Here is a 14,415-nt window from a genome sequence, read left to right as displayed (position 1 = left end):
TTGAGTTATTTGCAGTGAGGTGGATGGACCTAGAGTCTGTCATACAGAGTGAAGTAAGTCAGAAAGAGGAAAACAAATACCGTATGCTAACACATATATATGGAATCTAAAAAGAAAAAAAATGGTTCTGAAGAACCTAGGGGCAGGACAGGAATAAAGACACAGAAGTAGAAAATGGACTTGAGGACACGGGGAAGGGGAAGGGTAAGCTGGGACGAAGTGAGAGAGTGGCATGGACTTATATATACTACCAAATGTAAAATAGATAGCTAGTGGGAAGCAGTCACATAGTACAGGGAGATCAGCTCAGTGCTTTGTGACCACCTAGAGGGGTGGGATAGGGAGGGTGGGAGGGAGACGCAAGAGGGAGGAGATATGGGGATATATGCATATGTACAGCTGATTCACTTTGTTATAAAGCAGAAACTAACACACCATTGTAAAGCAATTATACTCCAATAAAGATGTTAAAAAAAGAAAACCTAGCAATCATTTTAATCATTAAGATTTTTTTTAATGTTCTCAGCAAGGTATATTGCAAGTGAACTGCCAAAGGCAGCTGTGCAGCTCACTTTTTAGGACACTTCCTAAATAAATACATGCAGAGGCCCAGTTTCCGTACTGTAAAATGGGAACATGTCATGGCAGGGTTAAAATTTATCTTTGGTACTGCAAGTGTGAGGAAACCAAATTGCTGGGCTTTAGAGCCATTTGGGAGAGGGCTCTACAGTATATTATTTAGTACAATATTAGAGTCATTAATTAAACAGGACCTCATGCCACCATCTACTCCTTCTTCACAGGGTGAGGCCAACATGGCAAGAACTTTGGACAACTGAAAAAGTAAATCAAAGTATGCTTCTCTTTACCCTTTGAGATCATATCTGGACTAGGAAAAATAAAATCTTACAGATCACCTTACCAACTCTGACACAGGATCTAAATCAAACAATATGAAAGAGAACCAGTTTTCAAATCCCCCATCTTGCTGACTAAACTTACTCCCATGTAAGAAGGACCTGAATCCAAAGGAAGTTTCCTGGCTGGAAGCACTGATGGCACTTATAATTTTCCTTCAGCAAATCAGAAATGGCTGATGGGAAAGAGGGCTGGGGTCTGAGAGCTATTTTCTGTATCTTTAGATTCTGGTTCTGAGACTGATGGTGGGGACTGACAGGCACAAGGGGGATCTCTCAAGTGACACAATAAAAACCTCTGCTCCCTTCACTAACACTGTTTTCTAATGGGCTCTTGCCAGTGTGTAAACCTGGTGGTCACAGAGCAGAGTTCTTCTTAAGGTCCACCGAAAAGCACACTGAAACGTGTGAAGAAGGCAGATATGAGAAAGGGTGAATGCCAAGTAGGTGACCTAATGGTAAAGCATCCTTTCCTGAGGAACTTAAATTACACTGGGCTTAAGTTTCATTATTTATTCAATGAACACTTAGCAGGGTGCCTGCCTGCTGAGCCCCAGGCACTGTGCCAGGGCTGCGGTGAGCTTTAGCACCTCATAGGAGGCTAATACAGGCACGGAGGAACAGTTATGAGAGTTCGGATGAAGAGAGATGACTTTCCTGGAGAACTGTGGGAAAGGCTGTACGAACGGGTTAGCACTTAGCTGGGGGCATCAAGAATACATGAGAATCCAACAGGAGACGGGAGTAGGGCAATCAAAGTGGATCAATTATCATTCCAACCAGAGTTCACTGAATAAAGAAACCCACCTTACTCATAACCGTTAAGATTCCATAATAGATTCCTGTCTTGCTGCCTGGACTCTCTTCTTTCTAACCTACACCCTACACTATCAGGACAACTGCTTCCCACTACAGCAATGTGTTTCAACCTGTCTCCTTTACAGACCTAATGAAGGTGACACTCATCATCACCTGGTTCCCGGTTCTCCACAATCAAATGCCAGCTTTACTCTTCCAACCTCATAAGCCACTAGGTCCTTTTAGTACACATCCTAGAAACTACCAAGCCTCTTGGAACTCCAGTACCGCAGTGCGAGATCATACACACTTCTGCGCATACTTTCCCTCTTTCTCTGGTCAGCCCGGTTTCCATTTCTGCAGGACCCACTCAATCACCCGACATTGTCTGACTGAGCCTCAGTGCCATGCCAGGTGCCAAGCTGGGCACTGAGATCCAGACACAAAGCCCCAAATCACTGACAATAAGTATTACTCACAATATGTATTTTACTAACAGATTTTTAACGAACCTATGGAATTAGCTAATTCAAACTATATAACCCTAAAATTATTTAGTATTTTAAAACATTTACTACAGAAAATAATCTAACAGCCATGCATATATCAACAACCCCCTTGTTTAACAGATATCAATATTAATATTTTTTGTTATGTTTGCTCCAGATGGCAGTCTTAAATAAAATGTTACAGATTTGGCTAAAGCCGAATTCCTGATAGCTTCCTCCTCCCCTTCGTCCCTTGAGGTACCACTATCTTAAAGTGGTGTCATCCCGAAATATTTTTTATACTTCTACTAGAGATGCACTGATTCGTAAACAAAATCAAACACTATTTAAATTCAGTATTATGGATATTTTAAAATATTCGTAAAGATAACCTATACCTATTCTTTTGCAACTTGTAGTTTTCGCTCGAAAGTCTGTTCTGCAAAGATGTCCACGTTGATACATGTAGTTATTTCGTTTTAATGGCTCTTGAGTTTACTTATCTACAGTTTACTTCCCATTTCTAACCTGATTCAAATTTTTTACTTTTGCAAATAATGTTACAATAAGCATCTTTGTACCTGTCTTCCTGTGCATACCTGTCAGACTTTCTCCAATGATATCAAGTTCTTAAAGTTTTAAATCCTGCTCTCCTGCTTGCTGATTCTTACTCATCCTTGAGTTTTTTTGACTTGAGTTTTTTATTATCTGATTGTGAGCTCAGCTTTGGTGATGTCAGTTTCTCAGCTGGGGATTCCTGAACAATGCGTACAGTTACATTTGGGCTCCAGACCCACATGCCGTGCAAGCCTGGGGTTGTCCAAGGGTGCAGCTTTTGAGGGTCATGGCTTAATGCAGTGTTCCCAAGTTCAAGTCTACCACCATGAGCACATAAGGCCTCACTCTTTGGTCCCTGCAGGGGTATTAAACCTAAGACTCCAGTGCTTTGTTGGGGGCTTGACAGTGCCCAGGCCTCCTGCACTGGCAGCTCAAATGCTTGTGGCTCTGGCTTTTGGTTCTCTATTTCTAGTACCTGGGGATTTTCCTTTCTCCTTTGCCATTTCCTCTAGGTATTGACTTGTATTATTGACATATCAAGTATCTCTAGGAGTTTACCGAGAAAAGTTCTATGTTTGTTTAATTGGCAAAATTGTCAGAATAAACGCCTTAACTGAATTCTTTAAATACCGATTTAATTTTTCTAATAGTATAAAATTGTATTTGAAAAAATCTGGAAATATATAACACCACATTATTTAGCTTGTGAACTGCTCTTTTTGGTGCTAAACATACAGATATCCTTTAAAAAAGCTGGGTCAAATTAAAACAAATTTTTGTTTTGACAATTTTAACTTTCTTGATAAATTATCTAATTGAGGAGTACAAAGCTAGAGGTAGAAATTTTTGATTTGTAATTTTACACCTTGCTAATAATTTCTCTTCCTATAAACAACTGCCTCCTGGATGTCTTAAAAATGATCACATAATTTGATATCTGTGTTTTGAAAGTTTTCTTGATCTTATTTGCATGCTTTATGCCGTACTAAACATACTAATGTTCATAACTGTTAAGGGTCAAAGATTAAAAAATTCATGACAATTTTATCTGCCTAATAATTTTAAATTCATAGGAATCAGCTGGGAAAGACAAACTACAGATAGCATTGTATTCACCAAGAAGGATTTTTTGGCTATGAATAATAGAAGATACTGAGAAACACAACAATTACAATGTTAGAAACAACTGAAAGACAAGTTACTATGGGCACATACCTACTTAGGATTAAACCAACTAAGCTTAAAAATGCAAGCAACAGAAGTATTTTATGGTAGGCTTTATTGGAATATGTAAATACTAAGAAAGAAACCCACAGATTGTGTAAGCAGTGATTTCACCATTTGGAGTTGTGGCAGTAATTTTTATTCTAATGATATTTTAAATAGCATAAGAGGCTATTTAAATATAAAATACTTGTGATTAAATGTGTTTTTTTCCAGTAATATACTGGTTTTGCATTTACTATATATTTTTTTAAATTAATTTTTATTGGTGTATAGTTGCTTTACAATGTTGTGTTAGTTTCTACCGTACAGCAAAATGTATCAGCTATACATATACATATATACCCTCTTTTTTGGATTTCCTTCCCATTTAGGTCACCACAGTGCACTAAGTAGAGTTCCCTGTGCTATACAGTATGTTCTCATTAGTTATCTATTTCATACATAGTAGTGTATATACGTCAATCCCAATCTCCCAGTTCGTCCCACCCTCCTTCCCCCCTTGGTATCCATACATTTGTTCTCTACATCTGTGTCTCTATTTCTGCTTTGCAAATAAGATCGTCTATACCATTTTTCTAGATTCCACATATATGCGTTAATATACGATATTTGTTTTTCTCTTTCTGACTTACTTCGCATTTACTATATTTGAATACACAATTATTTCATATAGTAATTATTTCGTATAGTACTTTTTCAGAGTTCTAGAAAACTCCAAGTAAACTGAATGCGTTTTTCAAAGCTAGATAAATGTTATCACTTAGAAATATTTCTTAGTTAAAAAAAATCAATATCAGGTTTTCAAAGCCAATTAGCTTTGCCAAATAATTAGCAATTAATTGTTGAAAACATTCATTAACTTTGTCTACATATAAGAAATCAAATTTCTAAAGGTAGCATAGTAGCTTTTGCTAGAGAGGCATACCAGTGCTGTATAAAACACTTCAAGCACAGGATTGAAGGAGAATCAATACTACAAGAGGTTTCTCAAAATTAGAATAAACTGACATTTTTGGTATCAATTTCAGGAAGCCCAGTTAACAGTGACAACACTCAAAGCATCATTTGCTGCATCTAGGACAACTTAATAAGGTGTGACTTGAAGGCGTGTAAGAAAATAGAGCCATTGGCCCTGTACCTGGTGCTGGCGATGCTTGGTGATTCTGCTCCAAGCCTACATCTTTCTAGCTGACTGGCAACAATCTGCCTTTCCACCTCCAGTTCTCGGGTTAGTCGCTGAAACTGAAGCTCCTGTGATTCAAGGAAATAGAAGGCATATAAGGCACCAGGTTTGCTTAGGCAGATACATGAATTCATGTACGTCACAGGAAACACAGGAACATGCCCGTAATGTAACACTACAGTGTGGCCTTACGAGATTAGGGTTTTGAATAGAACTGTGGGCCTAAACAACCTACTAATTTGTAGCTTTTACAAACTTAAAGGCACTAGAATATGTGTCTTCGTTTGAAACTGAAAACATGTAGACCTTTATTTGGCCTTTTTTGTTGTTGGTGGTGGTGGTTCTAAAGAGGTCTTCAAACAGTACTTTTGCTTCAGTGACGTATTAAAGTAAGGTTTGCGGAGTCCTCACTCGATGTGCCTACATTAGAGGCACACCAGCCAATACAGGCTCTTCATCCTCAACAGCCAATTCTTCCATCCCTCCTACTGAATGTTAGCACGGCATTAAAAAAAAAAAGAAGTAAATTCCTGTGATGAGAATCACTTGACCATATTTGATACAAAGCCTTTCCATTGTTAAGAAAAAAAATCATTACAATCCCACAAAAAAGTCTTGCTATATTTGTCTATAATACACATTTTTTCCTATTGTCACAAATGCATTCATGTGTCACTGCATGAAGGGACAAGAGAAAAAATAATGAAAAAGTCTGGGCCATAATATAGAATTTAAAATTGTATTAAAAAGCTGGAAAGATTGTCTCAAGAAATTATATTCTACATTCTATGATGCATCATGAAGGCCAGTATTCTATTCCACGAGAAATGTTTTAACATTATTTGTACTTATCTCATTGTTACCTTGACAGGATTTTAATAAACAGAAAGCAGGCCATGCCATAAAATATCTATAAATCAGATCAAGTATACTCTAAAGGCTTTAAGCTACAAATAACATCTCCAATAACACCTCAAGCTCCCTTGTGCCATATTAACTCCTTACAAGTCTACTCAAAGCAAATGCTGAACTGTAAGTGGTTTAATTGGACACTGACTCCTGGTTCAAAATACCAGACAGATGAACCCTAAGTCTAGGAGCTAATCAGAAATAAAACTACCTTAGTTTTGTTTATAATAATGATATTATTGACAACATAATATTATTTATGACAATGTGTATTTGCCATGCAAACAAAAATAAGAAACAATTTAATTGAAAAGTGTATTAACTCCCTGTGGAATCAGGCAAATGTGCAGTTACTTGACAGCACTGGCCATGCAAATTCTACAAACTATTCCTAGAATAATTCTTAAGAAACAGTCCGTGAACTCCTTATTGCTTTCTGGTATTGAGAGTCCTTTTCTAATGAGCCCAGTTGGTGTGGGCATATAGGGCAGTGCCTGAATGAATAATAGTTGGCCCAATAATGCCGTACAATAGGATCATAATGGGTAAGTGGGACACTGCCTACATCTGCTTAACAATTCCTAGACCACAGGCTTTTGATAAATGTTCGGCAACAAAAGACCAGATAGATAATAATTGCACAACATTCAGTACCAGGCTAAGATCATTGATTTTAAGGACAAATAGTATTATGTTTACTTCACACTTAGTCTTTCTTTGTCCTTAAACAGCATCATAGTTTTACTCAGTTGTCTTATTATACACATCTTTTCCTGGAAGACTGGCTGCTTGGATCAAGCTGGGCCAGGAAAGGACCATCTGTGAATCTCAAAATATTCCCCAAGCCATCACATAACTTTTGTGTTCTCAGTTCAGTGGCTACTAGGGATTGAGGGCTGGAGGGTTTTCTACATTTTGGGATAGCCAAAAGTTACCAGGGTAGGATTGAGGCATGTTTCAAATTAGAACATTAAAAAAATTTCCATTCATAGAAAAAAAATACATTTTAGTGGATTTTTAAAATCATATTTGTAGCTGCCTATGGCCTTTTCAGCATCCTTTCAAGGAAATAGTTGGGAAATTTCCTGCTTGAAGGCACAGTTTGGAACTTAATGTCCCATAGTTCCTTCCTTTAGAAGCAGAGACAGACGACTTTGGCTCTGCCGAGAAGATGCCAGACTGTGACTTGGATGCTGAAACCAAGACGCTGACATCAGAAAATATATGACGCTCGTTTTCTCTCTTTCTTTCACATTCTTGCTGTACTCCCTGCAGTAGGACTCAAGGTCAAGTTTCTAAAGTGGAAATGACCTCCACACAAACTATGTTTATACTTGGTGGCAGTGGCAGTGTTTACTTGATTTGGACACTGTCCCTGGGAGCTTAGTCTCAAGGTTTGTTCTCCAGTCCTGGCAACAAATGTAGGAATTCACTAATAACCACCTAATAAGCACCTTTTTTCCCCTGCCTAATTAGCCATGTCAGTCTCTTTTTCTTGCAACTAGAAACTCTGACTGACATACCGCTAGAAACCATTTACAGTTGTCAAGTTGCTAGAAGAGCCTCTGTACCCACGATGCAGCTACATTTTTTTTAGAAGTTGGGTAATTCCTTTAACACTCATGTGAACTGAGTAAAGTCTACACTGTATCCCTCCTGGCTGTGGAACCCATAATATTGAACATCACTGGCTACTTTTATCAAAACCATTTTACCCATTATTTGCCCACACTTCTCTCAAGTATGACATCATTAAAGCCCCCAAAGCAGACTCTCAGGAAGCTGTAAAGCATGGAATCTGTAAAGGTTATCTAATACCTGTGGATATTTACAAGTAAAATATATGTATGTTTTGTTATAAAATTATTAATACTACTTCTACAGAATATAAATAAAACTCCCACGTGTGACTGGCACCAAGATGAATGAGTAGGATATAAATATTTGACAATTCTGTCTCTACTGGCTTCTTAGACTGACTGACAAGACAGTATTACACAGTCATATAAAAACACATCTAGGGACTTCCCTGGTGGCGCAGTGGTTAAGAATCCGCCTGCCAATGCAGGGGACACGGGTTCGAGCCCTGGTCCGGGAAGATCCCACATGCCGGGGAGTAACTGAGCCTGTGCGCCACAGCTGCTGAGCCCGTGCTCTGGAGCCCGCGAGCTACAACTACTGAGCCTGCGTGCCACAACTACCGAAGCCCACGCGCCTAGAGCCCATGCTCCACAACACGAGAAGCCGCCGCAATGAGAAGCCCGTGCACCGCAACGAAGACCCAATGCAGCCAAAAATAAATAAATTAAAAAAAAAAAACACACATCTAATGATTTCCAAAATAACACTGATTAATATTATTATGCTGTGATACCATCTATAAATTTTAAATTTTAATATTTTATCCTCTAAACATAGTGTGTGAAGGCTGATCTTTACTGCAGCATCCAAAACTGGGTATCTAAATTACAGGGGGATCCTTTGAGAAGAGCAAGGAAATAATGTCAAAAGCATTTGCCAATGATTAGTACATGACAATTTCCTCTTAAATTCTGTCAAACAAGACCATAATCAAGCTTAGAAAGAAAGTCAAGCCTACTAACATGCTATAAAAGTGGAGTCAGTTCACATGCGTTTGGAAGCTTTTGTTTATATTTACCTCATCTCTCTCAGGTAAGTATATTGATAAATATTCTCTGAGAGCCAAGGGAATAGAAGGAAACAAAGATCTTGTATGGTAGACAGAAATGCATGGTCCAAGGAGGCCCAAGGAAGGACTCAATACCCCACTGGTCAGTGCCTTCAGTGGGGCCTCAGCTGCAGAGAATCTCCTTGACCAAGGAAGTTGTACCCTTCTGGGCAGGCTGCATGCAGCCACTGATTGAGATGAGAATATAAAAGCCGGGTCCAGATTTGCTTCAGAGCTTTCCACGGGCTTGACTGCCCAGCATGGTATTTGGACCTCTCCCCTGCCCAAGCCTGCTTTTCCTTGCCCTCACCTCCGCAAGTGCTGATCTATAATAAACATGCATGCACAACTCCACTTCAGTGAGAACCCAACCTGGGACAGTATTGTTTTTGGATTCCTTTTATATAATGATAGAAGTTTTCTCTCACTCCTAATTTTTCAATACCATGAGATGCTTTAAATGTACTGAAAAAGTATACACAATAATACAATGAGCTTTGGCAAACCTGATCCAGCTCTAGCAAATCTTACTATTTTGCTACATGTGCTTCAGGGTTTTTGAGAAATAAAATATTACAGATACAATGGAATCCTCTGGTTTCTTCTTCCTGGATCTTATCTCTCTCTCTTCTTCCCTCTCCAGAAGAAACTATTATCTTGAATTTGGTGTTTAATATTCACATGAATATTTTATATTCTTACTACTCCATATATACAGATCCATAAATAATATATAGTATTGTTTTGCATATTCATATAATTTATATCAATGGTATACTACACAATGCTCTGCAGATTGGTTTTATTATGATTTTGAGATTTATCAGTATCAGTACACATAGATCTAGTTCATTTATTTCCATTGCTCAACAGTATTCTATTGTACGACTACAGCACAATATATTTATATGTTCTCATAATGATGAGCCCTTGGGTTGTTTCCAATTTTGTGCAATTATAAGCATACTGCAAAATAAGCATCGCTGTATAAATCATCTTGTGCACATGTGCCAGGCCTCTCCAGTAGAGATGTAGACATGGAATTGTTGGGTTGAAGGCTATGCATATCTTCAAGTTTACTTGACAACGATTATCAAATTACCTTCCAAAGTAGTTGTACCAATTTACATTCCAGTCAGCAGTGTATGAGAGCTCCAGTTTCTGTACATTTTCACTGATACTGATTTGCATTTTGGGGCTTAAATTTCCTTCCTTCCTTCCTTCCTCCCTCCCTCCCGTCCCTCCTTCCCTCCCTCCCTTCCTTTCTTTCTTTGTAATCTGATAGGCATGGGGTGCTACCTTGCATTTATTTTACTTTGTATTTCCTTGCTAACCAACATCTTTTCATATGCTTATTGGCCATTTAGGTACCCTCTCTCACAGGTATCATAAACTCTCAGGGGGATACTTTCCCCCTACTACCACCACCCAAGCTTGTTCTCTTCTGGGGGACAGGTTTCTCAACACCCTTGTACTAATGCTGTAGCTCTGTAAAGTTTTATGTTTGGGCAAGGGATATCCCATTAGACTCCCCATTTTGGGCAGCCCTCAAAGGGCACATGGCATTTGACATCGAATGGCATGCTCAAGATCACCTAGGTTTGACACATACTTTCAAGGTGGAAGCCAGGTTTACTGCTTACTTAGCTTAGTAGTCTCACTTTCATTTTGGTTTTTGTTTCTGTGAGTACTTTACTTCCTTGGCAGCTCAGCCTTGCTTTTAAAAAGACAATTTAAATACTTTATTCAATATACGTATTTAGTTTCTTTCAGTGGGGAGACTGGTTAGGGTATTGAATATGCCAGAAATGGGAGTCTCCACAGCTTTTTCATATTTTCTCTTAATTTCTCTGAGAATTTCTCAGTATTTCTTTCAATTCACTATTTCTCTGTTTGCCTTGTGAAGGGTTTATCTCAACTATTATTCACTTTTTTCCAATGACAAGGTTTTCCATTTCTGAGACTTCTGGTTGGGTCTTCTTCATACCCACCTGTTCCTGCTGCTCATTTGGAGTGAAACCTCTACCTTTACCTAAACTCCAGGGACCTCAGTCCTAAATGAGACCTTAAATTGGTGATTCAGTGTTACTTTTAAACAGAAATAATACTGTATACCTAGTCATGTCTCCTGCCACTGGCTTCCAGAAGCCCAGGAAGCTTTCAGCATTAGGTCCTTCTGCTCCCGTCTCCTTCAATAAGCAGGAAGCGCTCCATCCCAGACCTCAGCTTCAAGGACTCTGGTGCTGGCACTAAAAACAGGGCATACTTCACCCTCTTGTGGCCTCCTAGCCCCTCTCACCTTCATTAAATCCTCACTGATGGCCAGTCGTGACATATCTCCTGACCCTTTCCAACTGTGCCCTATGGAAGCCTCGTTCCAGTTTGCAAATTCTCTGTTTATAAACTCTTCATCTTTTACTCAGAATATTCTCCATCTCAGGGTTACTAAGAAGACTCTCCACATACAGACTTTAATTGAAATGTAGTTCTCTCCTGAAAATACTGCTTCTTCTGACCTCTCTCTGGTGAAGACTATGCATTCTTCACACATCACAGCTGAGGTGCTCCAGAGAAGGAACCTGGCCTTCCCCTGGCTCCTCACTATCTCTACTTATTAGCATGAAGCTGTATATAATATTCCTCACTGTCCTCCTGTCAGTAGAATCTGTAATCATATTCCCACTTACATTCTTTTTTTAAGAAAAATTTATTATTTATTTATTTATTTTGGGGGCTGCATCAGGTCTTAGTTGCAGCATGAGGGATCTTCATTGGGACATGCGGGATCTTTCATTGAGGCACAGTCTCTTCGTTGCAGTGCTTGGACTTCTCTCTAGTTGTGGTGTGTGGGTTTTCTCTTCTCTAGTTGTGGCACATGGTTCCAGGGCATGTGGGTTCTGTAGTTGCGGCGCACGGGCTCCAGAGCGCATGGGCTCTGTAGTCTGCGGCACACGGGCTCTCTAGTTGAGGCGTGTGAGCTCAGTAGTTGTGGCACGTGGGCTTAGCTGCCCTGCGGCACGTGGGATCTTAGTTTACTGACCAGGGATCAAACTCGCATCCCCTGCATTGGAAGGTGGATTCTTTACCACTGGACCACCAGGGACGTCTCGTCCACTTACATTCTTACATTAGTACGCTGTGTTCTCTCTTTCCTTAGATGTTACAAACAGTTATTCTTCCAAACTTGTGCAAAAGCTCATTGGGGGTCATGCCATCCAACTACAGTTGCCCACTTGTATCACTAGCATCTATTTGATTCACTAATTCAGGAATGGCTACAACAGTTACTACCACTATGACGATGACAATTAAGAAACAGCAGTAGGCATTCCTATGAGGCCATTAGCGATGACACCCTCAACTTCCTGTCCCCACATTTATGTTAATCCTCAGTTCTCTTCCAGGCTTGGTAGAGGGAGTGTCCCCTTCCTGTCTAAAGCCAGACTCTCCATGCCCTCTTGCCTCTTCCAGGATCTTGCTTCTCTTTCCCGAATCGTCAGTATTTCCTCTCAGTTTAATGTTTAAATCTTCTCATCAGAAAACATCTTCTTGATTTCAGGACTCCTCAATCTCTGTTTCCTTCCCATTTGACCTATACTACCTTTGAGTAAATATTTCTCTTTAAATTGACTCCTTTTTAAGACAAGACAGTATCATCCTAGCATTAAATCATTGAAATCCTGGTTTCTAATGCTTTTATATAATTTTCTTAATATAAATTAAAATACGTAATTTTTAAAGATGTTCATCTGTGTATTAAAAACCCATTCACATCACAGTACATGTACAGCACACCAGGGGTCAACATACCTTTCCATGTCTATACACCTCAGCAGGAAAGTACTGAGTACTGGTTAGACTGAAAGAAGTAAACTGACAAGGTCATTATTTGATACAATCAGTGCTTAAGTAAGAAATAATTTTTATTTTAATCACTGTTGCTTAAAAATCTTCCAATAATAAATAATTTACCTTTCTAATTTAGTATGGTGAAAGAGTTTTATATCACTAAAAGATCAATCATCACTGAATAATAATATGTTAGATTTTTTTTTTTTTTAATTAACACACTTTTCTTTTTTTTTTTTTTATAAATTTATTTATTTATTTTTGGCTGCGTTGGGTCTTTGTTGCTGTGTGGGCTTTCTCTAGTTGTGGTGAGCGGAGGCTACTCTTCGTTGTGGTGCACGGGCTTCTCACTGCAGTGGCTTCTCTTGTGGCGGAGCATGGGCTCTAGGCATGTGGGCTTCAGTAGTAGCGGCGCACGGGCTCAGTAGTTGTGGCTTGTGGGCTCAGTAGTTGTGGCTCGTGGGCTCTAGAGCACAGGCTCAGTAGTTGTGGTGCACGGGCTTGCTCCACAGCATGTGGGATCTTCCTGGACCAGGGCTCGAACCCGTGTCCCCTGCATTGGCAGGCGGATTCCTAACCAGTGCGCCACCAGGGAAGCCCAATATGTTAGATTTTTAAGGTGCAGAGAATTTCACAGTATATGTCCTATATCAGGATATACTATAGCATTTTTTTTCTCTTTTGCATGTTAAAAAGATGAGTAAATTATGGTCATGATCACATATTTGATGCTCTTGAGTCAGGCCTAGAGAACTACTTCAAAAATGAATATTTAAGAGCTAGTAAGAAATCCTCAAAGCATCCCAGATTCCATTCCCTAATCTAGGCTGATACCAAAACCAAAGCAGTCATATTTTCAAAGGGTCCCTGAACTCTCAACCTTAATAACCATCCACTAGTGCAGAGGTGATCAAACGTCCTGACCTTCTATCACAGTTTACTTAATAATTGACAAGTCTTTATTAAGTCTACTTGGTAGTCACTAAAAACCATATATAATTAATTATAAAAATGCTAAGTATATGATGTTTAACCCCTTTGTACTGACCAGATCCTTCTGTTAAGAAGAAACATTGCCTTTCTCAATCAAACTGTGTTCTCAGATACCAGTGTCCCACTGTCCCATAGGGGTTTAAACCTTCAAGCAGGTTTGAAAAATGCTGCCCAGAAGATTCCAAAGCTTGGAGGTTCACAGTGACACTAGCATATTAAAAGTTCTCAGACATCCACCAGTAGGATATCAGCTTACCTTTGTATAACCTGGCAATTCTTTGATTTATTGAAACTAACCACACTTTTTCTTTTTCAAGTAATAACTATTAACATCTCAAGAAACAATATTGCCTTGCAGAACACAACTTAGTCAACACTAAAAATTCAGCTCAGGGAATTCTCTGGTGGTCCAGTGGTTAGGACTCTGAGCTCTCACTGCTGAGGGCACGGGTTCAACCCCCGGTTGGGGAACTAAGATCCCACAAGCCAAAATAAATAAATAAATAAATAAAAATAAAAATTCAGCTCATTTTTATTGTATTTTGGGATGGTTGGACTAAGGGGTACTATCCTGTATTCTACATTAAAAATATACCTTACACGTTGGAAAACAAAATTTTAATTACTTTGGTCAAGGCTGAATATTTACAAAGGGCTGGTCACCACAAAGGGTTAACCTTCAAATGGAAACTCCTGACCTCACACCACTCTGAAGACAGGAAGGGAATTATTGTTAGGATGCTTCTGCTGGATTAGTTGCTCTAATCTAAGCCCACAGCTTTTTACATTTAGATCTTCTTTAAG

At 39.1% G+C, this 14,415-nt stretch overlaps 1 protein-coding gene across 10 annotated transcripts in view; it reads right to left on the bottom strand.

The window, feature by feature from the left end:
* The window catches only part of PKP4 (plakophilin 4), a 253,541-nt gene that overhangs the window by 110,785 nt on the left and 128,341 nt on the right, over positions 1 to 14,415 (bottom strand). For 9 of the 10 annotated variants that reach the window (XM_057551047.1, XM_057551051.1, XM_057551050.1 and 6 more), the window contains one exon: positions 5,127 to 5,239. The exons of the other annotated variant lie outside the window; for it this stretch is intronic. In XM_057551047.1, coding sequence (XP_057407030.1) covers positions 5,127 to 5,239 — 113 coding nt within the window. The remainder of the gene's footprint in view (positions 1 to 5,126; positions 5,240 to 14,415) is intronic. 10 annotated transcript variants of the gene reach the window in all.

Source organism: Balaenoptera acutorostrata, chromosome 8 (genome assembly GCF_949987535.1).
Source record: "Balaenoptera acutorostrata chromosome 8, mBalAcu1.1, whole genome shotgun sequence".
Classification (NCBI taxonomy): Eukaryota; Metazoa; Chordata; class Mammalia; order Artiodactyla; family Balaenopteridae; genus Balaenoptera; species Balaenoptera acutorostrata.
This window is presented reverse-complemented; position numbering and strand designations above follow the sequence as displayed.